The 26,816-nt window shown below is 36.5% G+C and overlaps 1 protein-coding gene across 5 annotated transcripts; it reads right to left on the bottom strand.

The window, feature by feature from the left end:
* Nucleotides 1–451: 451 nt before the first annotated feature.
* On the bottom strand, nucleotides 452–10,999 carry LOC121984974 (E3 ubiquitin-protein ligase RFWD3-like). Of its 5 annotated transcripts, none has more exons than XM_042538176.1 (14): nucleotides 10,477–10,999; nucleotides 9,573–9,651; nucleotides 9,377–9,466; nucleotides 9,258–9,302; nucleotides 8,192–8,227; nucleotides 7,959–7,994; nucleotides 5,741–5,834; nucleotides 5,564–5,622; nucleotides 2,874–2,984; nucleotides 2,631–2,761; nucleotides 2,505–2,544; nucleotides 1,845–1,907; nucleotides 1,561–1,748; nucleotides 452–1,141 (listed from the first exon to the last, which is right to left on the bottom strand). In XM_042538176.1, exons 1-14 carry the CDS (start codon nucleotides 10,878–10,880, stop codon nucleotides 652–654), a joined length of 1,866 nt encoding a protein of 621 aa, XP_042394110.1. In that variant the 5' UTR covers nucleotides 10,881–10,999; the 3' UTR covers nucleotides 452–651. The 5 variants fall into 5 exon arrangements, 4 of the variants coding, with proteins under 4 accessions (XP_042394110.1, XP_042394111.1, XP_042394112.1 ...); XM_042538177.1 differs by having other exon boundaries at nucleotides 1,561–1,742; XR_006113031.1 differs by having other exon boundaries at nucleotides 1,004–1,141; nucleotides 1,561–1,780; nucleotides 10,477–10,998.
* Between the last annotated feature and the right edge of the window lie 15,817 nt (nucleotides 11,000–26,816).

Genomic DNA, 26,816 nt, shown 5'->3' with positions numbered 1-26,816 from the left:
TGATGAATTTAATAATTTTACCTCTTGTTTTTGACGAGGCCAGATAAAGAAATCTACAATTATGGATTAAAGATGAATCACTTAGGATTAGAATCAAATTATGACCCGATCATAATTAATTATGATCATTCTTTAGAATTACCGTCCTCTCTCTCTAAATTATAACTATGATCATAATCCAATCATAATTAATTATGATCATTCTTTAGAATTACCGTCCTCTCTCTCTAAATTATAACTATGATCATGATCCAATCATAATTAATTATGATCCCTCTTTAAAATTACCGTCCTCTCTAGATTATAATTTGAATTGAAACATATAACCAAAGATCGCCCCCCACACGATGCCTGATAACCTGACTACTTGCTTACCGCCAACCATCTCTGGATAACCTCCGACTACCCATCCCGACTCAAATTATAAACAGCGAGGCCACATTTTAGAACATAAACAATGTGACAAGCTCTCAAAAAATGTCATTCCGACCAAACGAAACTACAAGACTATCGGTCGATGACCTCGAGCAAGAGTACAACCGCACAAAAGGTTAAGTGTTGTCACAAGTCATTACCTTAAGACATTAACATTTCGGTAAATTTACCACTAAGTTTACGCATAATCGACATGCCTTTAACAAAGTGAAGCAACTAAGTGGAGCAGCAGTTAAACACTTGTAGTCTATTGTCACTTGTACAACCTAGTAAGCCATCGCCGTCAGGTCGTTGATCATACCTCACATCGAGAATAGGATGCGGATGTGGCTTCAGTTCGACGCGACTGTTGAAGAACGGCAGCTGCCAAATGTGCACTCCGTTGGTCGTTTCATCCCCACAAGTGAATAATAAGTCGCCCCTCGTGGAGCAGATTGCAGACTTAGGCATTCGAATATTGCTGACAGCGCTAGTACCGATCTGGCGACTCTCAAAATCTAAATCGTTGATCCCCTCGATGAGAACATGAGAACCTACCTTTCCGGAAGGAGGAACAAGAACAGGTGAAGATGAAAGTTGAGAAGGCGTGATATCATCGAGCAGTCCAAATTTTGGTCGAAAGGTAGCTACTGCAGTATCGGATGAACCGCAACAGGCAAGCGAGATGCAAACACCTCGATTTTGCATTTCTGGTATCAAAAATGGTCTGCAATAAAGGGGAAGATATGTCATCAATCCAGAAATAATATGATATCACTATGACAAAATACCAGCAACCTTGTCAATCTATCATGAAATATTTCTGTATTTATGAATATGATGATTACAATCCAACTGAAACGAGGAACAAAATAAAGCTCACACCGAGAATGAATGTAAAGCACGACCCTCATGTTTTAGTCAATAATGAGAATGAATGTGCAGATAAATTTGAAAATAATTCCTTGGACAAGGGTTTCAGGAAACATGTTTAGTGCAAGTTTGGAAATTTAGAGCTGATATACACCACGAGAATTAGTCCCATAAACCATGTTCAAACACATTAAGACGAATCACACTCGAGATTAAATTGTAACAAACTGAAAAGAACCATAAATTCTTCAAAGTATGATGTCCCAGCCATACCTTCGACAGTTAAAGCCGACTTCCCAGACACAAGGACCTGAAGAAGAAGCACTGAAAACCCTACCGCTACCATCATTTAGCACGACAGAATCAACAGAATGGACTGGGTGGCTAGTTAAGCCCTCTATTAATTGCATGGGTTCTGAGGTCTGGCGGATATCAAAGACCAAGAGCATGCCATTCTGTGACTATGACGGAAAATTGTGTTACGAAACCTTCTCTGCATGAATACAAATGATTAACACTAGCTAGCAATTGCATTTGTAAAGAGCAGATAAGCAGACCTGCAATCCAGCATACACATTATGTGAATTGCTTTTATCTCCACAGCATGACCAAGCAGGAGCCTGCAAATATTATACTTGCTCAAGAGACTAAGAGGAAGCTTTTTACATCCAGATATGAGAAACAATTGAAAACTTGTCAACTTTTGGTTGAAGCTTGACAAAATATTTCCAATCTGTCAGGGAAAGCTTTTCTCATCCAGATATGAGAAACAAAACAATTAAAAACTTGTCGACTTTTGGTTGAAGTTTGATTGACAAAATATTTCCAATCTTTCAGGGAACTATAGGATTGCCATCTTCCGCAGCCTTGGTGCGGAAGCTTGGTGCATGGTACACGGTGCACGAAGCTTCCGCAACCTTACCATTGCAAGAGACTGGTTCCACGACTCGAACTCGTGACCACCGAAGTCAAAATTGTCTAATATACAAATAGAAAAAGGAAATCAAACCAGAGCTAGGATTCCTAACACGTATTTAAAAAAAATAAAAGCCAATTTGCTTTGTGGAAGGGAAATAAACTAGTGCAGACTTGAAATTTGGCAACATGTAAAATATAACTAAATACATCCAGCAAGCATTGTATGTCAAGAGAACTAAACCAAATAAACAGAAATGAAATTTTTTGAAAAAATAGTACCACTGAGATCAAAGAATTACCGGTAAGTCATACTTAAGTGCAAGGTTGTTACTCCCCATACTGAATACAAAGTGATCAGTTAGGTCAAACAAGGACATTTTCTGAGTTTTGCAAGATGATATTTGTCCAAAAGAAAACACACTAACCTGTAAAGTAATAATTTCTTGCCCAATGATGCAAGAAGTGTAAGTCCATTTGGAAGGATACGAAGATCCTTAATAGCGCTAGTGTTGGGAGGAAGCTCTATTTTACTTACATGTTGACTTAGCAAGCTAATCTGCACAGAATAAAATAGAACATTACACGAGTATCAAATGACCCTAGCCAAAATAAAGGAACTAGCAATTTTTTTAAGTTTCAACATGAGTGCTCTGAGAGTGAAGATTTACCTTGTTAAGGACATGCTCTCGTTCAATTCCAGGGGACTTTCCTGAGACGATTACAATGTGACTGGATCCATCTATTCCCATTACCCGTGCTTCATGTAGCTCTAGCTCATTCTGTAAATATGCAGATAAAAGAAATATAGATCCATCCTTGATTTTTTTTTTTTTTATTTTGAAATAATTGGAATTGACTCCAAATTACAAAGATAATACACTCATGTTGGAAAAGCAGCTTATCACAAACAAGAGAAATTTGGTATACACATTAAGTCAATTATATTTCACATAATAAAAGTCATATGCATCCAAATCCTATTTAGATATGGATCCATGTAGGAGTTGTGGGTACAAATTACAGAAATATTTCTAGGTGCAAATAATGGGGAAAAAATCATAATCAAATAAGTCAAGACAAATTTAGACAGGCTTTGGTTCCAACTCTGCAGAATATCCTATTCATAAAATAGGCAAGAAAATATCTAACATAACCCTTAACAACTACGGAATGCACACAATTCATATACACAGCTGGGATTCATACATCTTGAAGAGTTAAATGAAATTTTTATAATGCTAAAATTTCAGAACTATAAACATAAGAACATATGTTATACATATATCAAGTGCAAAAACGATGCAATGAAAACAAAAGCTTAAAAATAAAGAAAATATTTTCTAAGAAAATAATTTATGTGAAACGATAGACCATAAATTCAACACTTCTGATTTTTCTACTAATATGACTATTTAACATTGGAAGGTTTTTCTCATCTAAAACCAGTATGCATTTATGCTTCACAACTAGCAGAAAAAAAAATTAAATTCATGTAAATGACTAAAATACACTTAATATTTAGTCTATAAATATCCCCCCAACCACCACCTAATCCTGAATTCTAACACAATTAGAAAAGGAAAAAGAAAATAAAACTGGTTAAAATTTCCTTACAATAGTACCCACCCACCATCATACTTCATTCAAACCCAATCTTAGTCAGACAAGCTCTCATTCTCTCCATACACTCTTACTGATTAACTTTCTCTAATCCCTCATCTCTTCTAATTTTTATACTTTGAAATTTTCCTTTTAAAAAATCTAGTACTATTTAAAATTTTAATAGACAAAACTAAAACTTTTCATTAATGTAATTATTATTATTTTTACTTTCTAGATTTAAAATAAAAAATCCAATGAACTAGGCATGATCTAATTCCCTCGGGCGCATGCTTGGACTAGGCCTAAGTTTAGCAGCTTTTGGACTAGCATGTCATGATCTAATTAAGACACGGAGGGCACAACCTTGCCCAGTTAAACTTGGATCATGCTCAACTCACGAGTCATGCAGAACCCAGATATATAGCCCCTTGACACAATATTCAAAGCCAATAAAAAAAGATGATACAAATACAATTATGATATCTTTTAATTGGCAAAGACTACATAACTTTATTCTCATAACTATAATATTCATATTCCCTTTTTTTTATGTTGTCAACAATTAACCAAGATGGTTCTAGAAACAATTTGACACTGTTTGGTTGGTGAATTTTTTATATTTTCAACTTACAATTTTTAGAAAATAAAAGAAAGCCATTGAAAGTTAGAAAGAATAAAATTATTGCATCATTCACCTCTAATAAATTTAAACATGCCAAAAAAAATCTATGTTGAATATCACAACAACAACAACAATAACCAAGCATTATCCCACTAACTAGGGTCGATTATATGGATCATTCTACGTCTTGAGATCTATTCCCTACTATAGCATCATCAATACTTAAATAAAATTTATCTTATTTTATTATTGTTAACTAAGTCTTTTTTGGTCATTCTCTTCCTCGTTTGATGTGCATATTTGTTATAATTTCACATCGCCTAACTAGAATATTTATTGGTCGTTTAAGTACATGGTCGTACCATCTTAAATATGTCTTTCGCAGTTTTCCTTCAATAGATGCAACTCTGATTTTTTTTTTTCTCTAATGCTCTCATTTCTTATTCTGTCCATGCTCGTATATCCACATATCTACCTTAACATTTTCATCTTGCAACTCTCATCTTCTGCTCATGTGCTCCAACCATAGCCTTACATTCAGCGTCATATAACATAAGAGGCCTATCCGCCGTTTTGTAAAACTTCCCTTTAAGTTTTAACGGTTACATCAAACACTCAACGCTCTCCTCCATTTCAATCGCCCTACTTGTATTATATGTTAGACATCTCTTTCAATCACTCCATCGATCCTAAATACTTAAAACTCTCAAATCCAGATAGCTCTAAGTTTTAGTTTCTAAAAACCAAAAAATAAAAACATAAAAGTTTTTCCTTAAACAAATAAAGCCTTGATTTTCACTATATCCTTCTCAAGTTGCAATGATATTTATCATATGAGGAGTCAAAATAAATATTTAAATGATTTATGCACAGCATTAGGCGATGTATACCTTATATGCATTTGTACTGTACAGGAATTCCTTCATTTAATTTTGCAATTAGTAATTACCACATAAACAACTAACGAAACAAGAAAAGCCAAATGAAATATTGATACAAATACAAATTATATCCCCTTTGATGGAATAATATAAAACAAATTTACAAAACACATACGTTGTCACACATCAGACAGAATATTCCTAAACTCCAATCAACAAAATTAGAATAATGCATCAAATTTAGATAGAGAACCTGCAAGGTGAAGCAGCAGCGTGGAAGCACATTATCAAATTGAGACACAAAGCTTTTGCCTGCCAATATACCAGAAAAAGATGTCATGAGAAAACACTATGATAAAATTAACTTGGAAAAATAGGTGCTTTTTGAAATACTATAATTCGACAACATATATATGATATCAATGGTTACCGTAAAATGACTGAGATGCCGAAGTCCTTGCTTTATCAAAGAATTCAAACTGTCCCCTCGAACCTGATAACGTGTGCTCTACACAAGCCATTTTCTACACAGAATTCAGGACAAACTTAGTAGATTTTGCTAATAACAATGTCTTAAATATCAGACAGCATGATGCAATAAAATTCCATTTACCATCAAGAGTTCATTTTAGTAATAGGTGCATTGTAGGGTAGCTTCTTGCATAGTGTTTGAAAGCACATAATCTTGGGGTTATAGTTAATTTCTAACTCATGGAACTTCTCCATCATTCCTCCCTCTAGCATCAGTTTTGTACCAGCAGAAACAGATATTTCCCTCTCTCTTCCTCCTCATTTTCTTCCTCTCCTCTTCCTCCTTCCCAATTTCATCGCTCCCTGTTCGGCCTGCTCTCACTACCCTTATGCACTCTTCTCCTTCTCTCCCCTTCTCACTCTCTTTATGCTCTATCTCCTCTCCTTCCTTTTTCCTTCTTTCTCCTGCCAGTGTCTCCTCTTCTCTCTACCACCTTCAGTTCCCCCTTTCCCTTCATCTTCTTCTCTTTCTTCTTTTGGCCAGGAACGATCCAATTCAAATGTTCAAACCAAGTCTAGATGCTGCCCCTTTCAGAGATCCTCAAACACTGTCTTTAGGAAGAATTCTCTTTGACATCTCCACTTGAAGTTCCATCTCCAATTCCAGAGGGGCACCTTCTCCAACAATTGTTGGTCTATCTCAAACACCAGCTGAAAGTACCCATACTCACCTCTGTCATTGCCAACACCTGTGCTGCCATTTCACACAATAATTTTGTTACTTGTCATGGCAACAACACTTTTTCTTCATTATTAAACCGGAAGACATCAGCCAAGTTGTAAACTCAACCCATGACTCATCTAACCTTATATCCCTTACATTAGCAAAACCAAATCTGCCCTCCACTCCCACGATGCTGGGACACCTTTCTTTTCTACCGGCCAACAGACAACGAAACATCCAATCATGAACCTGCAAACAGAAGTAGTTGCCTCTGTTTAGGAGTTATCTGTATATGCATAATGTACAAAGGTCTATTTTCATGGTATGAAACAAGATTTAAAATCTCATTCCAAGCCGGGGTTACAGTCTCTGACTGGAACAAGATGTGCTGACCACCATGGCTGATGTCGGTGATTGTGCCAAGAACAAAGTGTATGTGGAGGAGGAGAAAATCCAACACATAGGAGGAGAACTAAATGGAAGAGGATTGTGGGTGACAGAGGAGAAACAAACCCAATGTGGAGGAGGAGAACTAGGCAGAAGAGGATTATGTACCTATTTGGAGTGTCAATGTGTCATCAAATGATCAGAAGCCTTGCCTTGCCTCGTGTTGATGTGGCACTTTCACTTTGTAGGAACTAGGCAGAGGAGGAGTTGGGCCATCATTGCATACCCTAAAAAGCCTCAAGGAAGTCTTGCATGAGGCTTGAGTGGTTGCTGTTTGGGGGAGTCAGGCATAAAGCTTCTTGCAACGAAGGAACAATTTGAGCTTCTCGTGACAAGATGATGGATGAGATTTTGATTTGGAGCTCCTTATGACAAATGGTTTGTAGTTTCTCATGGAAGAAGGTCACAATGCAACATGTACCGGAGGTCTCAAAGCTTCTCATGTGTAGATTAGTTATTATAACAATATGTTACACTAGTGCCAATTGACACAAAGTGAAATTTAAAACCTGGTCTAAAATACCATGCTAGGCCAATCAATAGGGCTGTAAGACTTTTTTCCCACTGACTGACCAACCAACCAACCAACATGTGGAACGGATGGAAACACGAAATACATCTAGCTCCAAATTTAAGTCTCCTTCCTCCTCGTTAAGCCTCTAGCTCTATGTTCTGCCTCATTTTCTTCCTCTAGCTCAGTAAAGACATGAAGTGGAACAAAGAAAGTGGAGATGTGGCTACATTCTTCCTCCTGGTAAGAAAGTTCCTCTCATTCCCTCGGCCACTTCATTTTCCTCCTCAATGTTCTTCCTCTAGGTAAGCCGCCTAGTAATCGTTTATTACTAAAAGAGGCATTTGATATTGCATAAGCTGCCATTTATGATTACAAAAGTTCTTGATACAGGTACTAAACAAGTAATTTTAACATTGACACTTATAAATAAAAATAAAAATAATAAAATCTGATGTATATGGTTAATTAAAAAAAAGGAATATAATCTCTTACATTTATTAAGAAACATTCCATATCTTTTGCACGCTTCTGATAACAAAACACATGAACAAGTTAAAAAGGAAAAGTAAGACTAACGCTCAATAAATTTGCAGGAAAACTTATAACAAAATAGCCAATGACATGACATTTTGCTAGTCATGTTACTACAATTTCTTAGGATGACTCTCCAATGATGAAAAATGATAAGAAGATGCTACATGCAACTAACTGCATGATGAAATCACCTTTTGCTTATTAATCTCCTCGAGCAATACATTTTTCTGCACAAAAAATAAAAAACATAAAAAATAATAAGAAAATACACTGGGTAAATTCTTTCAAATTACATATATGATAATTCTTCACATTCTCAAATATCCTAATGTTCATTCAAAATATCCCTCAGAAAATATATTATAAAGAGAAGCACATGCATCCATGTGAATGCAAGATTCCTAAGGGTCAGTCAAATCAGATACATGCAAGTCAAACAATGCATTTCAGCATATATTGATTTAATTCAATTAGTTGACCCAGACTAAGTTAAATTAATGGGTTTATGCTAAAGCAACCATAATACGCCCATGACTAAAAGAGATAATTTGCCTATTCCAGCAAAAAAAATGCAACATAAGGCCCTAATGATAACCATCATTGTTATAAAATGCATCCACATAAACTGTTTAACATGGCTTCATAGGCTTATGGAGTGAGGAGCTTTATAGCATATGACACATAAAGGATTTAATATGTCAACAAAATTCCTAGCCAGCAGACTTAGACTTTAACAAACTGGGAATTTTTTTAACATGTAAAATACTTTTTATGGTCAAATGCTAAAAGCTCCTCGCTCATTGGAACAATGCAGTTACTTTATTCATTCCTATTGGCATCCAAAGGTTTCATTCCTAAGGAAAGAGCTATAGATCAAGTTAATAACGTTAAATAGTGCATAAGCAACTGGATTTTTCTTTGTAGGAACATTTGCATACACATGTTCCAGATAAATTGATACTCGAATCATCTACCAATTATATAATGGCTTGTACTAATCACAAGGTATAATAGTCTTGCAATGTTCATTTTACCCAATGAAATTGTTTGTTGAGTTCACATGCAAGATACATGATTGATGTTTTTATATAAAAACTGAAAAAGAGAATGTTGAGCAGTTTATAAAACGCACTGGATAAGATAAAGGGAAAAAAAAAGTTACGATATCAATATCCAATGGTTACAAATAAAAAAAAAAAAAAGAGTAAAAAATACACAAAATACAGCCATAGAGAACAATGAGTCCTCTAATCTTACCTCTATTTTAAGAGACATGTTTTCCTTCTTTAAACATTGCACTTCCTGAAGATGACCAAATTATTCAACATTTAGACAGCATGAATAAATAGATCCTGTAGTGTAGAAAGAGATGCAACCTTTTCTAGATCAGCATTAGGTACAGCAATCACTGGTGCATAAAGATTAACAATTTCTTTTCGCCTAAACTTCTTACTACATTGAGGACACTGCCAAATTGTGCCAATAAGAATTAACAAACAGATACATTATAAAAAAAAAAAATGCATAATTTAATTGGAAATCAGATTCTAGTTCCAGAAGTTAGAGAAGTACCTTTCCAACATTCTTTCCACATTGTTTTAGCCATCGCTCAAGGCAGGATCTACCATAAACATGCCCACAGGGTACACAGCTGTAATTGTAACAACAGACAAAAACAGAAAAGTAAAAGTAATTCTTAAGCTACAAAATTTTGGGAAAAAAAATCACATATATTTCAGCCAGAGCCACAAAATTGTTGCTTGAAAATTATGATTAAATTTAATACTACCCAGTACAGCCAAAAAAACAATTTAGTAATATATCAGCATCTCCAAACAAAATGATTTAAGATGAAAGGTATGCATTCTAGTTCAATGAATTTGACGTGTTGATCATTTAGAGTAATATAGCAAGACAGACTAAAGTGTGAATCTTGATCTTCTAGTAATCATATATACAAGTCTAGGTTAAAAATTGTAAGATATAAACGTTACTACAACACTAATGCTCATGAACAGTCACAAAATATTGACATGCAGTTGAGTTTTAGACACCAGTGGCTCTCTGTGAAACATGTACTTCAAATTGTTAAACATATTAAAAACAATAGCTCAAGAAACCCACATTACTTTGAGTGTCATGCAATCTGATTTCTTACTAGATAGGGAGTCAGTTACCCCTAGACCACCAGCACAAACTACCTTGCATCACAAACTTTCTACCACCGCCATTAATTCCGTCACAATCATCGTGTTGCCACTGCTGGACCACTTACATTGTGCATGGTCTTAACTCGAATTTGAGACACTAACATGCAAAGTAGCAAACTAGGTGGAAGATGGTTCTTACAGACAACCCTAAGCACACAAAATTTTTTGGCCAACATGCTAATCAGCAATGTAACAGAAAAGGAATTGAAATGAGAAGATATCAATAACAACAACAACAAATGAAACAAACTCAAATTTTTCCTTACCAAACACGGTGAAGTCCCTCGCCTTTCCACGGCTCGAAGCAAACGGGACAATTTGGGGACGAGGAAGCGTCCAACTCGACGGTCTCCGTCTTGCCCAAACTCTCGCCTTCCGCCCCACCCCGTTCGTTCCCCTCCTCCGCTCCTTCTTCCTCTGCTGGCTCCTCTCTCCCGCTCTGCCCGTCGGCATCGTCCTCTCCGTCGGATTCTCCCAGCGAAATCACCTCGCGCTCACCGTCATGCATCCTCTCTCGCGCATCCTCCGTAACCTCCGAGAAGGCGCGACTATCAACCTCCTGTCGCGCCACTCGATCTTCCACCCCCGAGTTGTGGAGCAACGGTTCGTCCTCTCCCAGATCGATATTCCGCGCAATGGAGGATTCCCCCGCCGCCTCCTCCACCTCCATCTGATGCTACGTCAACTGCTCCCCCTTCGAAGCTTCAATGATGCAGATCCGACGCCATGAACCATGGATCATTAAAGTGAAACACACCGCAGCAGCCGAGTAGGTTTTTCTAGCGGGATTTATGCGAACTGTGCAAGAGATCCCCCACAGATCACGTGAGTCACTGCGTTCGCAAGGCTAACGTTTGTAGTCGAGCCGCTTTTTCACCGTAGCTTAACTGAGTTGGCATTAGTTTATATTCGCCTACAGACCTGCGAAATTCTAAACTGATAGGTTTTCTTATATAAACAAATAAATTCATATTGCAGCTATGAAATGGTAATTCTTATAATATTACAGTAGCTATATTTTCTTTTAGTTATTACCGTAGCCATTTTTTTTTTAGTTATTACCAGCTATGACAATTATAATTTCATAACAATTAAATACTATTGAACATCATATATAGAAACTATTAAATTATAACACTATAATTCATAGATATTTATATTATAATTCATAGATATTTATATTATAGTAACTATGAAACTATAACACTATAGCTTAAAGATGGAAAGAGATATTAACCTATTTAGGCTTTAATCTTAGGTTCATTTTATATATAGAGAGGGATTTATTATACTGGATGACTCTCATGCTCATTCTACTTGTGCGATTGAGGAAAAAGTCCCACGTAGATAAGCTAGGCACGTATAGGGGGTGTCTATCTCTCTCTCACACACACAAAGATGGGCGCCTCTCACACGGGGAGACGCCTCCGATCATTTGAGCCACCTTCGTGTGTGAGAGGCACCCACGAGCGACGCCCACACACGTCACCCAAGTTAACAATACTCTCTCTCTCTCTCATATATATATATATATATATATATATATATATATATATATATATATATATATATATATATATATATATGAGAGAGAGAGAGATTGTTATGCTGGACCATTATTTACTGAGTGCTAAGGACTATCTCCATGCCATCATTTCACTTTTCACATATCAAGTAAGACATTAACAAATAACAACTATATATTGTTGGTGCAATTGACCTCCAAAGTTTTAATGTCAAACAAATATGTTTAAGTATGCTTAAGTTGTTTAAGTATGGAGCTTGATCAAGGGAAGTCCTAGTTGTAGGCTAGGCAAGGAGAGAGAAATCTTGGTATATCGTGGAAGCCAGGTGGATAGGTCTGGAGGACTTGATCCCTGGGTAGTCGAATACTGAGTCCTAGTTGTAGGCTAGGTAAGGGAAATCTCGGTATGTCGTGGAAGCCAGGTGGATAGGTCTGGAGGACTTGATCCCTGGGTAGCCAAATACTGAGTCTTGGTGAGTGAAGCCAAGTGGAGAAAACCCTAGGGGGTGGTAACCTTAGGTAACGAGAAGTCTTGGAGGAGTGAACTCCAAGCAAGGTTGATCGGATGGTTTCCGATCGATCGTGCACGGTCGACCGGACCAGCGGATCTCGGTAAATCTAGGTTTAGGTTTATCATTGTATTCTGTATTACTATTATTACGGTTGGCTAATGTAGTATTGCAGGAAAAGTCTTAGTCGATCGGGCGATCAGACACTGAGCAGGTAAAAGTCCAAACAGGTCTGGAGGACTATGTTTGGCAGGTAAGTTGAGGTAAGCAACTGGAGGAGCGACAGTGAGGTCGAGTTCCCGAAGGGAACAACCTAAGGTCGTTGATCCAACTGAAGAAACCGGAAAGGTTTTCAAGTTGAGATCAAGACAGTTCTACTGTCTAATATTACTCATGCATAATATATTACTGTTTTAACCTTTGTTTTGCAGGAATATTGTTTAACTCTGTTTTGCAAGTTTGGCCTGATCGGTCGACTGAACAGGAGGATCGGTCGACCGAACCAGCTTGACTCAGACCATAGATTAGTTCAGATCAGGCAAAACAGAGTTCAGTTCGGTCAAAGCTTGATCGGTCGACCGAACCATGGAGACTCAGCACTGGACAGCTCATCAGCAGCGATCAGCAGAAAAGGGAAAAAGGGCTGATCGATCGACCGAACCGGCAAACTGGTCGACCGATCCAATCAGAATTAATTGCAGCATTAATGAAGATCTCGGCTGATTTCGACGAACAGTCTATTCGAACAGGGAAATAGACTGTTCGGTCGACCAAAAAATAGGTCCGGTCAATCGAATCATTTATGAGCATTTACTACAAAAGATCGAGCCAGCTTCTGTTTTCGGCGAGGAAGGAATGGAGCAGGGTTCGGTCGACCGAACAGAGGGATCGGTCGACCGAACAACAATGACACTTATAAAAGGAGCTCGAGGTCTGAGGCTCAACAACTCTTCTCTGATCAACTCAAGTTCTGTTCTGCAAGCAAACCGTGCTACAAGCCTTCATCAGCTCAGCAATCCACACTATCCGGAAGTGCCGACCAAAGCTTCAACTGCATTTACTTGTCGGTATATTTTTATATAAGTTTGCATTGTAATTCACTTAAGCAAGATAGTAGGGTTGTTACTATCTTGCTCATTTGTACGATCTGCTTCTTTTCGATGATCTCGGAAAGAAAAGCTTTAGTGCTTTGCCCATCGGTGCGGTCAAGGACCGCGGGCCTTCGAGTAAGAGTCGAGTTATGCTCCGAACGAAGTAAAATACCTTGTCTCTTTTCTTATTTCCGCTGCACTACTTTGGTTTCAAAAGGTTAAAGAATAGTTTTAAACGTGCGATATTCACCCCCCCCCCCCTTTATCGCTTAAATCGATCTATCATATATGAATAGTCTTAAATCGCCAAATCAAATTCTAATCAGTCCGGAGGTTCTAAATCCTCAAATCAAATTAATCGATCAACAACACAAGTAGATTATAATTTTGGCTCCATCACTTTGTAATTATTATATAGCAATTACGAAATAGTAACTGTTAAAATGTAAATTTTTCTTATCCATATAAATGACTAGTCAATTTAATTTAATAAAAAAAATGGAAAAACGAACGCGCTGTTGGATATATATGATTGGAGAAGAGGTGGAAAAGAAAGAATCTCTCCATTGTGAATGAGAATTTAATTTTACATTGGGAGTTTCAAGGTATATTAGTTAGTTTATATTAATTTCACATGCATTATTATTGGGACTTTGACGTCGCTAAAGGGAGGTAAATAGCTCGTCATCCAAATCGTCGCTTCCTATGCTTGTTAGTGCATAGCGAAAATACAAAACAAAAATAACAAATAGAAAACCAAACCTAGAGACAATAACTAAGACAATCAAAACTTTAACATGTTTATGTAACGTGGTTTGGAGATCACCTACTCTTACTCCACCGACTGTCTATAAGGTGAACGATCCCAATCCGTCTGTGGATGATTCCCCAAAGAACTTTTAGCTAGCTCGCGTAACTCCTTATGGGTGGAGAAACTTCACTACAACTCTCACATGACAACATTAGATCATTTGAGCACTTGGAGACTCTAATTAGGGTTAACTACCACTAATTTCATCAACAATGACTAAGCACCCCGAGCTCTATTAAATAGAGCTCGGGAGGAAAATATCAAGCTATTTTTCCCGCCACCAATCGATTGGTACAACTATCAGTCGACTGGTCCTAAGTGAAATTCGATCATTACAAGCCAATGGTCGGCTACCAGTCGACTGCTATAGTAGTGCTATAGTAATGCTACAGCAACCTGGAATTTTATCTTGAGTACAGTCTCTCATGCACTAGTCCTTGCCCGCACAACCTAAACCTAGTATTTTAGCCTCCTCCATCAGTATCACGTCCCTCGGAGGTCTCCCCATCATTCATGTCTTGCCTTCTGGAGCTTCCATTGGTCTTGTCATTGTTGTCGGGTCTTCCTTTTCGAAGAGGCTGAGCCTCAGGACTTCATCCATTGTCAAGTCATACTTGGGCTTACATTACCAAGACTACATGCTTGGACTTACACCGTCAAGACTCGCCCTTGGACTTTCTTCCTTTGTCAAGATCACACTTGGACTCTCATTGTTGTACCTGTATCCTGTACACTCACAATGCATATCAAATATAACAATAAGCATAATTTAAACTTTTGCCCAAACATTAAAACTCAGGATACTCAGATTGCTCCAATAATCTCTCCTTTTTTGATGTTAGACAATCCGTTTAAGTTAGGGAAACATAAATGTAATAACAATGCAAATAAACATGCATATATACTCATGCATAAATCATGAAACCTAACCCTAGACTCCCCTTTCACCTAAACTCTCCCTTGAGCTAGAATTTTCCGTAAAGTGAAACTTCTCCCCCTTTGCCAACAAGTGAGCAATTGCTCCCCCTTCACCTAAGCTCCCCCTTAAGCTAGGTTTTCTTACAAGGGTGCGTAGGTTTCCCACTTAAACCCAACACTTCTCCCCCCTTTGCCATATATCAAAAAGAGCTCCAATAATATTTCAATTATTATACTCTTTAACCTCTAATGACCATAAACATTATGTATTAATCCACCATAAGATTACATACATGTTCACAATCTTTTTGATAATTTTCTATTGCTAAAACACATTTTCAAAGTGTATTAGTCGACTGACATTAACTTCAATTGACTGCCCTCTTCAAAATGAGCTCACAGAGTCATTCTGTGCTCATGAACAGTGTTATCAGTCGATTGTTAATTGTATCAGTCTATTGGTACACTATTTTAGCCAAAAACAATATTTCTGACTCAACTTCAGAAATGCACAAGAAATTTCATAGACCTTCAAAAATTTCTAAATTTTGTGGAGATGTCTATTGTACCAATGTCTACTTGGAAAAAATATATAAAAATTATATTTATCACAGATTCCAAGATTGACATAAAATCTAAAACTAGCTAAATGATTTAATTGAATCTTGAACTAAAGTCCTAATTTTGGCTTCCTCTTAATGTATCTACCCATACTAAACAATAATGCATCCCTAACATTAGTTTATATGACATCTATACATCAAAAATTAATTTTCATGCAATATAAATCCAAATCATATTTTCATTCATGAAACTCAAACCAATTATGTCAATTCCTTATGTTTGAGACTTAAGTCTATCTCCAAAACCCTTGGCACATTCCATAGCTCTTCTAGAATCTCAAGTAATACCCACTTTAGATCCATTTACCATATGCCCCAAAGACTCTTTGAGCTCTCCCTAGAGCTCTTAGCTTTAGCCATCTCCTTAGGTGACTCATCGACTATGGCTAAGTCACTTTGGTGCACCTCGGGTGACACTTGACCTACAAACTTTACCTTCTTAACCTTAGACACCTTGTTTTTAATTAATTTTTTCTTGTTTTTAACCTTGGACACTTCATTCTTGCTATAATTATTTGACACCCTAGTATATTCATTCTTATTGGCCTTAGATGACTCTCCCTTGCCATTATCATTTGCCACCCTAGTATATGATTTCTCCTTGGTCTTGGTGTTGGAGTGTATACTAAAAGCCTAGCTTTTGGTATAAACATTTATCTAGAAATAAGAATCACATTGGTCAAATGTCTACATTTATGATAAATGTAGTTGTTCAATTAATTTATATTGTAGATGACATGGTGTGTGGTGTCACACACAGAAGATCATGTTATCAGTACCTTATAAATTATAAACAGTAGCTCACGACCATGATGAAAAGGAATAAACCATTGGAAGGTCGTAGTGTAATTAGGTATTAGTTTATCTTGACTATATAATTACACTAGTACACTCAGAGTGTATTGAGTAGGACCATTTGAGGTCGTTTCTTTTATACTGACTTTATAAAGAAACAAAGACCTCGGTTATTATGGAAGTGTGTGCTCTTAATCCTAATGTAATAACAAGCACATATATTTGATATTTATTTCTTTAATTTATCAATGGGTGAGATTTAGTTCGTTGAATCAATAAACCCGATAAGTTGGGAAATGGTATCACTTATAGTGTGTGTTGTTGATTATAGAAGGAAACTGTGTCCTAGAGATACTAGGTTGATAATGTCCCCAAGAGGAGCTCATAAGGATTGTCATGTTAAACCCTGCAGGTGGACTTAGTCCGACATGACGATAAGGTTGAGTGGTACTACTCTTGGACTTAGACATTAATTAAATGAGTTGTCAGTAACTCACTTAATTAGTGGACATTCGATATCTTAAATACAGGGAGACTAACACACTCATAATAAGAAGGAGCCCAAAAATGTAATTTGGGATTGGTGCGGTAGTTCAATGATAGTTCTCTAGTGGAATGAATTATCATTGATAAAATTAAGTTGTGTGTTCGGGACGAACACGGGATGCTTAATTTTATCGGGAGACCAAAACCAATTCCTCCTCTCGGTCCCTATCGTAGCCTCTTATTTATAGAGTTCTATACCCACCTATACCCACCTTCTATACCCACCAATAAGGGTCGGCCAAGCTAGCTTGGGAACCAAGCTAGGGCCGGCCTAGGTATAGATTGGGTGGCCGGCCCTAGCTTCAAGCTAGTAGGGCCGGCCAAAATAAATTAAAAAGAAATTTAATTTTAATTTTTATTATTATGTGGAAGATATATTTTAAAGAGAATTAAAATTAAAATATCTCTTGTAAAAGATCTACAAAGATTAAAGAAAGAGATTAGATCTCTTTCCTTATTTATAGATTGGAGAGATGTTTTATTTTTCTTTAAAATTATTCACATGTTGATAAAATTAAAATTATAGAAATTTCCTTTTATCAACCATGAAGAGATTTTAAAGAGAAATTTTATTTTTTAAAATTTCCGGAAACAAATTAGGAAGTTTTAATTGTTGATTAAAACTTATCCTCTTTTGTTTTCCAATAATGTGGCCGGCCACTTGAAATTAATTGGGGAAATTTTATTTTATTTCTCTCAATTAAATCATGTCAAGGAAATTAAGGAAAATTTATTGTAATTAAATTTCCTAATTTGCCTAGGCCAAGGAATATAAAAGAAGGGGTGAGGGTGCCTTCACAAGACACAACATCTATTATTCCTCTCCCTCTTTTGTTCCTTGGTGTGGCCGGCCAACCTCTCCCTCTCTTCCTCTTGTGGTGGCCGAACCCTACCCTTCTATTGGAGCTCTAGTGGTGGCCGGATACTACTCGGAGAAGAAGAAGAAGGAGAGAAAGCTAGCATCTCTTGGAGCTTGGTTAGTATTTTGTTTTTCTTCCTTGGTGAAGCTTCCTCTTTGTTGGCCGAACCTAGCTAGGAGGAGAAGAAGGTGATTGGTGGTTTCTCGTCTCGGAAGATCGTTGCCCACACAACGTCCGATGTTAGAAGAGGAATACGGTAGAAGATCAAGAGGTTTTTCTACAAGGTATAACTAGTAAATTTTATTTCCGCATCATGCTAGTTATTTATGGAAATAATACCAAATACAAGAGGCTTACGTTCTAGAATTTCGAATATGTTTTTTCGAAGTTGTGTTCTTTTGTTTCTTTCTTTTCCTTGTGATTTGATTGTTCTTTTTGGTTAACCTAAAGTTATTTTAGGAAATTAAATATTAGCTTTCTATTAAAGGTTTTGTCTAGTCGGTGGTGGTTGCTCCCATATCCAAGAAGGCCATGTGCCTCGCCACGTCAGTACTGGGAATCTTTTATGGAAATTAATATTTAATGGAATTAATAACTTAAGGAGACTTGGGTCGAACGTGTTAAGTTCCGCAGGAGATCCAAGTCAAAACCTAAAAGAACAAATAGATTAAATTTTGGATCAAACGTGTTAAGTTCCGCAGGCGATCCAAAATTTAATTTAAAAGAACACATGGTAGCTAGGAAAAGGTTTAGACCTTTGTACAAAATTTTTGTACAGTGGAACCTATAGGTTTTCCGAGTAGCAACCAACAATTGGTATCAGAGCGAGGGTTTTGCCTCTGTGTATTTGGTATTTAGTTTAATTATGCACATGTCATACATAATTTAGGCAGGTTAATAGTAGGATGTGCTAACTTTGTGGATGCAGGATCCAACTATTATGGCTTATAGTTATTATGTGTGTGATTGGACCCTTTGACATGTCAAGGACATTTTATATGTGTGTGCATGATTGTATTAAAATACAGCAGGAGCTGTATTTAGTTTTATTAGGATTTTATTTTTGATCTAGATACATGTACATTCCTTTTATGGAATATAGGATCAAAATGTAAAATTCTATGTATGTCGCGGATCGAATCTTGCAAAGCGTGGAACCTTCTAAGGACCAGAGGCGCAGCGGAACTAGTAGCAAGATGGATGCGACAGCTAGACCCGGTGGTGGTGGCAAAATATGGCAGCAGCTTGGGATGACAACACACGGAGGATAACCAGAGATAAAAGCCATAATAGTTGAAAATTAGATTTTTCTATTTATTGCTTTTATATTATGCTGTGTGTGCATGTTAGTTTACAAGTTTAGTAGGCTAGCATAGTTAAAATTCCTCATTTATAAATAACTAAGTGGGAGAGGGATTTTTAAGTAAATCCCATGGTCTCCATTACTGGTTTGTAAGTGATGCAAACAAGCTTGCGCGTTGGCTCTGAGTGCCTTCCTCCATAACGGATGAGCTTGTTTGTGGATCACTAGAACAGACTTCCATTTTTGGATGACTATAGGAAGTTAATTAAGAGCGTGTGATCTTCCCCAACGGAAGGGGCATAATCTTATTAATGGACTTAGTGTCAAGTAATGGTATACACTTAGACACATCTAATAGTATCCTCCCCATCGGAGTCACTGCTATTATTTGTGTGACCAAATGAAACCAACTATTAATTTGTCATAAAACTAGGTTGACAAGATAATAAAATTAAAGGGTTAAAACCCCTCTTACAAATGATTGATTTTGTATACGTCCACACTAACGTGGCATACAAAATTAACGGTGTTTGAGATAATTTTATTTGTCATAAAGTTACGTTGACAAGATAATTAATGGGTAAAACCTTCCTCTTACAAATGTTGATTTTGTATACACCCACACTAACGTGGCATGCAAAATTCACGGTGTTTTGAGGTGTTGGTAAATTTAAATAGTATTGTTAGAGGAATCAATATTATTTTAAATTTAGAGTCTTGACCAAATATTTGATTAAAGATAAACCAACTATTAATTTTATTCGTCATAAAGTAAAGTTGACGAGATAATAAAATTAATGAAATCTCCTCTTCAATTTTGTATACGCAAAATTTATGGAGATTTTAAGAAGTTGATCTTGACCAAATATTTTTGTGATTCTTAGGATGTTTGTCAATCCCTAGTAGTCATACTATAGAAAAAGACTTAGTAGTCCCAATTGTAATGATTGGAAATAGGACTTGGACATTAAGGTAGACTGTCTTCTTAGAACTAAGAACAATTTAGGTGTATTTAATTCATTAGTTGAAACATGTCTAGTGGTGTTATCTACCAGAACCTGGAGTGTAGATACAAGATGCCATTAATCATGTCTGCAATTCATTGCAGGGTTCCAGGAAACCCGACAACTAAATGAAAGGTAAATCACCGTCCACATGGGCACTACTGTAAAAGTGGTAGCTGTTGCAGTGGGAGATGTTTATCCTTTGATAAGAATAAAATATGGATTTTAAGTAATTGTCTTTACGTACCAAGTTTAGAAAGAACCTGATTTCAGTTTCTAAACTATTATAGATATTGTGTCTATTTTGATAACAAAGTTGTTATCAAGAAAAATAGGAAAGTTATCTATTCTGGTATGATGGTTGACAATTTATAATCCAATAACTCCCACGATGCAACAAATGGAAATTAGTAACACATCTTCTAATTTTAAGAGAAAGCAACCTTCGGAAATGAACCAATTATATATTTGGCATATAAAGCTAGGTTATACTTGAGTAGGATTCATTGGTAGCTGATGAACTTTTGGGTTCATTAGTAGTGGAAATCTTTCCAACCTGCGAGTCTTACTTGGAAGAAAAATAACCAAGAAGCTTTTAAGTCCAAGGGGTATGGAGTCAAAGATATGTTGAAATCGGTTCATTCTGATTTATGTGATACTATGACTATCCAGATAAGAGGTAGTATTGAATATTTTGTCTAATTTATAGACAACTATTCAAGATACAAATAAATTTACTTAATGTACCGCAAGACTAAGTACTTTGATTAGTTCAAAGAGTACAAGGTTGATGTGGAGGAATAAAGTAAAAAGTCACTATGGAAGATCGTAGTGGCAAGTACCTCTTGAGAGATTTTAGGAGTCACTTATCAGAAGTTGATTTCAATCCCAACTAACCGCATCTGGTACACCCCAACAGAATGGTGTAGTAGAAAGAAGGTAAAGAACTCTTATGGAATAATTAGATAGATGATGAGTTATTCAGAAAATTACCAAATTTGTTTTAAGGATAAACTCTGAAAATGAAAGTGAACATAGTGTCTTCCATGTCATAACTCTCTACTCATATTGTTGAATAGGCGTAAGCCTATTTTGAAGCATATTCGATTCGTAATCCAACATATATGTTAAAGAGAGATAATGATAAGTTGGATAGGAGTTCACTTGTTTGTAAGTTATCCTAGATAAACAAAAGTAGGTTTATAGTCTTAAAATCAGAAGGTCATTGATAACATCAATGACTGATTTTAGAAAAGGACTATATAATGAACCACGTGCTCATAAGTAAATTTGTTCTTAAGAAAATAATAAAAGACATGTCTAATCTAGTACCAATTGTACAAGATGAGATACCACAAGAAAATCGCAACACGTATCACAAATGATACACAATTACAGAAAATGCCTTGTCGTAGTGGGAGGGTTGTTAAGCAACCTTAAAAGATTCATGTTTTGGGAGAGTTTTGAACTCGATCCTCAAGGACATGAACCTGATCTCCGGACATATGATGAAGCACTCCAAGATAAATATGAAGCATCTTGGCAAAGAGTAATGAATAATAGAATTAGAATATATGTATTCTAATAAAATCTGGAAGCTTGTAGAACCACCAAGTGGTGTAAAAGCCTTTGGGTGTAAAAGGTCTATAATAGAAAAAGAGGGATAGACAGGAAGGTAGAAACCTTCAAAGCAAGGCTTGATGAAAAAGGAAACCTTTTTCACTGGTAGCCATGCTTAAGTCTATCCGGATTCTTTTATCTATTTGGCAAGTGGATGTCAAGACAGCATTCCTTAATAGAAGTCTTGAAGAAAGCATCCATATAAAGCAACCAGAAGGGTTCATTGCAAAGTGCTAAGAGCATCTTGTGTGCAAGCTCAATCAGTCTATGGACTGATACAAAGCTTCAAGGTCTTGGAACATCCAGTTTATCAAAGTAATCCACACCTATGGATTTATTGAGTAAACGGATAAAGTTTTGTGTATACAAAAGATGTGATGGAAACGTGGTGGTATTTCTTGTACTATACGTAGATAACATTTTTGGTAGTTGGAAACAATATCAAAATGTTGTCAAAAGTAAGGGTATGGTTGTCCAAATAATTCGATATAAAGGACTTGGGAGAATGTATATATTTTTAAGATCAAAGTAATAAGGGATCACAAGAAAAAATATATTTATTCCAAGCTTGATACATCGAAAAAATCCTTGCTCGTTTTAAGCATGCAAAACTCCTCAAAATGTTTCTTACCTTTTAAGCATGGAGTGTCTTTATCTAAAGAGATGTCTCCGATGACATTAAAGGAGATTGAGGACATGTAGGCAGTTCTTTATGCTTCGGCAGTTAGACAACCTAATGTATGCTATGCACGAGATTAGAAATCTGTTTTGCTAAGAGCATAGTTAGCAGATATCAAAGTAACCCTAGACAAGGACATTGGACTGCAGTAAAGTATATATTAAAGTACCTTAGAGGCACTAAAGATTATATGCTAGCTTACAAGGCGGTTAATTTGGTTCCTATGGGTTGTATGGATTTTGACTTCCAATCGGATAGGAACAATAATAAGTCAACCTCGGGGTTTTGTGTTTACTTTAGGAGGTAAAGTCATAACTATGGAAGAGTGATAAGCATAGGTGTTTTTCTGGACTCCACCATAGAAGCTTAGTATATGGCAAGCCTCTGAGGTAGCCATAAAAGCTGAATGACTCAATAACCTCAAGATAGACTTAGATATGATTTCTGGTTTGTCCAAAGATTGTTACAATTTATTGTAATAATGTTGGTGCAGTAGCAAACTCGAAGAAACCATAAGTCTATAAGGCAAGTAAACACAATAGAGCGCAAGTACCACCCAATACGAGAAATCGTATAAACGAGGAGAAGTTGTTGCTGCCTAGATTGCATCAGGTGATGACCTATAGATCCTTTCACTAAGGTCCTTAAGGCAAGAGCTTTTGATGGGCATGTTGAAGGGTTAGGAATCAGATGTATGGCAGCAGATATGGCAGCTTAGTCTTTTAGTATAAGTGGGAGATTGTTAGAGTGTATACTAAAAGCCTAGCTTTTGGTATAAACATTTATCTAGAAATAAGAATCACATTGGTCAAATGTCTACATTTATGATAAATGTAGTTGTTCAATTAATTTATATTGTAGATAACATGGTGTGTGGTGTCACACACAGAAGATCATGTTATCAGTACCTTATAAATTATAAACAGTAGCTCACGACCATGATGAAAAGGAATAAACCATTGGAAGGTCGTAGTGTAATTAGGTATTAGTTTATCTTGACTATATAATTACACTAGTACACTCAGAGTGTATTGAGTAGGACCATTTGAGGTCGTTTCTTTTATACTGACTTTATAAAGAAACAAAGACCTCGGTTATTATGGAAGTGTGTGCTCTTAATCCTAATGTAATAACAAGCACATATATTTGATATTTATTTCTTTAATTTATCAATGGGTGAGATTTAGTTCGTTGAATCAATAAACCCGATAAGTTGGGAAATTGTATCACTTATAGTGTGTGTTGTTGATTATAGAAGGAAACTGTGTCCTAGAGATACTAGGTTGATAATGTCCCCAAGAGGAGCTCATAAGGATTGTCATGTTAAACCCTGCAGGTGGACTTAGTCCGACATGACGATAAGGTTGAGTGGTACTACTCTTGGACTTAGACATTAATTAAATGAGTTGTCAGTAACTCACTTAATTAGTGGACATTCGATATCTTAAACACAGGGAGACTAACACACTCATAATAAGAAGGAGCCCAAAAATGTAATTTGGGATTGGTGCGGTAGTTCAATGATAGTTCTCTAGTGGAATGAATTATCATTGATAAAATTAAGTTGTGTGTTCGGGGCGAACACGGGATGCTTAATTTTATCGGGAGACCAAAACCAATTCCTCCTCTCGGTCCCTATCGTAGCCTCTTATTTGTAGAGTTCTATACCCACCTATACCCACCTTCTATACCCATCAATAAGGGGCCGGCCAAGCTAGCTTGGGAACCAAGCTAGGGGTCGGCCTAGGTATATTATTGGGTGGCCGGCCCTAGCTTGAACCCAAGCTAGTAGGGCCGGCCAAATTAAATTAAAAAAGAAATTTAATTTTAATTTTTATTATTATGTGGAAGATATAATTTAAAGAGAATTAAAATTAAAATATCTCTCTTATAAAAGATCTACAAAAGATTAAAGAAAGAGATTAGATCTCTTTCCTTATTTGTAGATTGGAGAGATGTTTTATTTTCTCTTTAAAAATTATTCACATGTTGATAAAATTAAAATTATATAAATTTCCTTTTATCAACCATGAAGAGATTTTAAAGAGAAATTTTATTTTTTAAAATTTCCGGAAACAAATTAGGAAGTTTTAATTGTTGATTAAAACTTATCCTCTTTTGTTTTCCAATAATGTGGCCGGCCACTTGAAATTAATTGGGGAAATTTTATTTTATTTCTCTCAATTAAATCATGTCAAGGAAATTAAGGAAAATTTATTGTAATTAAATTTCCTAATTTGCCTAGGCCAAGGAATATAAAAGAAGGGTGAGGGTGCCTTCACAAGACACAACATCTATTATTCCTCTCCCTCTTTTGTTCCTTGGTGTGGCCAACCATCCTCTCCTTCCTCTTGTGGTGGCCGAACCCTCCCTTCTATTGGAGCTCTAGTGGTGGCCGGATACTACTCGAGAAGAAGAAGAAGAAGGAGAGAAAGCTAGCATCTCTTGGAGCTTGGTTAGTATTTTGTTTTCTTCCTTGGTGAAGCTTCCTCTTTGTTGGCCGAACCTAGCTAGGAGGAGAAGAAGGTGATTGGTGGTTTCTCGTCTCGGATCGTTGCCCACACAACGTCCGATGTTAGAAGAGGAATACGGTAGAAGATCAAGAGGTTTTTCTACAAGGTATAACTAGTAAATTTTATTTCCGATCATGCTAGTTATTTATGGAAATAATACCAAATACAAGAGGCTTACGTTCTAGAATTTCGAATATGTTTTTTCGAAGTTGTGTTCTTTTGTTTCTTTCTTTTCCTTGTGATTTGATTGTTCTTTTTGGTTAACCTAAAGTTATTTTAGGAAATTAAATATTAGCTTTCTATTAAAGGTTTTGTCTAGTCGGTGGTGGTTGCTCCCATATCCAAGAAGGCCATGTGCCTCGCCACGTCAGTACTGGGAACCTTTTATGGAAATTAATATTTAATGGAATTAATAACTTAAGGAGACTTGGGTCGAACGTGTTAAGTTCCGCAGGAGATCCAAGTCAAAACCTAAAAGAACAAATAGATTAAGTTTTGGATCAAACGTGTTAAGTTCCGCAGGCGATCCAAAATTTAATTTAAAAGAACACATGGTAGCTAGGAAAAGGTTTAGACCTTTGTACAAAATTTTTGTACAGTGGAACCTATAGGTTTTCCGAGTAGCAACCAACACTTGGAGGAATCCAATTTGATTTTTTTTTTTTATTTTTGACCACCCAAACACATGCAAGTCCTTTAGATCCAATAATGAACCTATTTAGAACTTTCTATAACCTATCAAGCTTTTCCCTTAAAGCTTGATTTTCCAATTCTAGATTTTTAACCCTAGAATCAACATGTCCATCATTAGCATTCCTAGACCTACCCTTCCTAGGCATGTGTCTCCCCTTCTTGGGACTAATGTCTAGGTTTTCACTCACTTTCCTTTCCTTAGGCAAAGTGATTTTGGTCTTATTAGGTCTAACCTTAGTACATGATTTCCTGGGGTTATCTATCGTGTTAACCCAATTCCTATCATTATACCTAAATTCATAATTATGCATGGGTACATAATTTTTAATATTCCTAACAAGCATGAAAGAATTTGAATTTGGATTAAACTTCAAAATAGGAATTACCTTCCCTTTTACCTTTGAAGTTCCTACTTAACTTGAGCTCATCTTCTTTTCCCATTTCTTCAAGTGCGTTATTTTTTTGAGCTCTCCTCTCCTTAGGCACTTCGTGTGGTAGTGTCCTCACTCACCACATGTGAAACACCTAATGTATTTTTTTTCCTTGACTCCATCCCTACAACCCATGTTAGTTTTTAAAGCAACTTTACTGGGTTTAAGGATTACCTCTTTTATCTTTTTAAGTAAAGGATACCTACTCTTGTAATGCCCCATTTTACCACACTTAAAGCATTTGATGTGGTCCTTTGTGCTCTTCTTAGTAGTTTGAGGTGGAGGGTTGAGTTTCCAAGATCTCCTCTTCTTTGGATTGCTCTTTTTCCTCTTCACTTGAAGACGTGAATGGTTTCACTTTTTCCTCCCTTGAAGATGTGGATGATACCTCCTTATCTCCCTTCTCCTCCTCAGATATTGACGTGTCAACATCTGATTGGTCCTTCCCTTGGGCCAATGAACCCTTCTCCTTAGGTTCCTCCACTCCTTGGAGTTGTGTAGTATCTTCATGGAGCGCAATCACCTTGCTCCAAAGTGCATGAGCACTCTTATACTCACCTACATTCAATACCACATTAGGAGGTAATAAATTAATTAAAATTATAGTTACCTCTTTGCCCGCCTCCGATTACTCCCTTTCCTCCTCGGTCCAATACCAAGGGCGGAGGCGTTTTCTATTTTTGTC

This window comes from Zingiber officinale, chromosome 5B, assembly GCF_018446385.1.
Source record: "Zingiber officinale cultivar Zhangliang chromosome 5B, Zo_v1.1, whole genome shotgun sequence".
NCBI lineage: Eukaryota > Viridiplantae > Streptophyta > Magnoliopsida > Zingiberales > Zingiberaceae > Zingiber > Zingiber officinale.
This window is presented reverse-complemented; position numbering and strand designations above follow the sequence as displayed.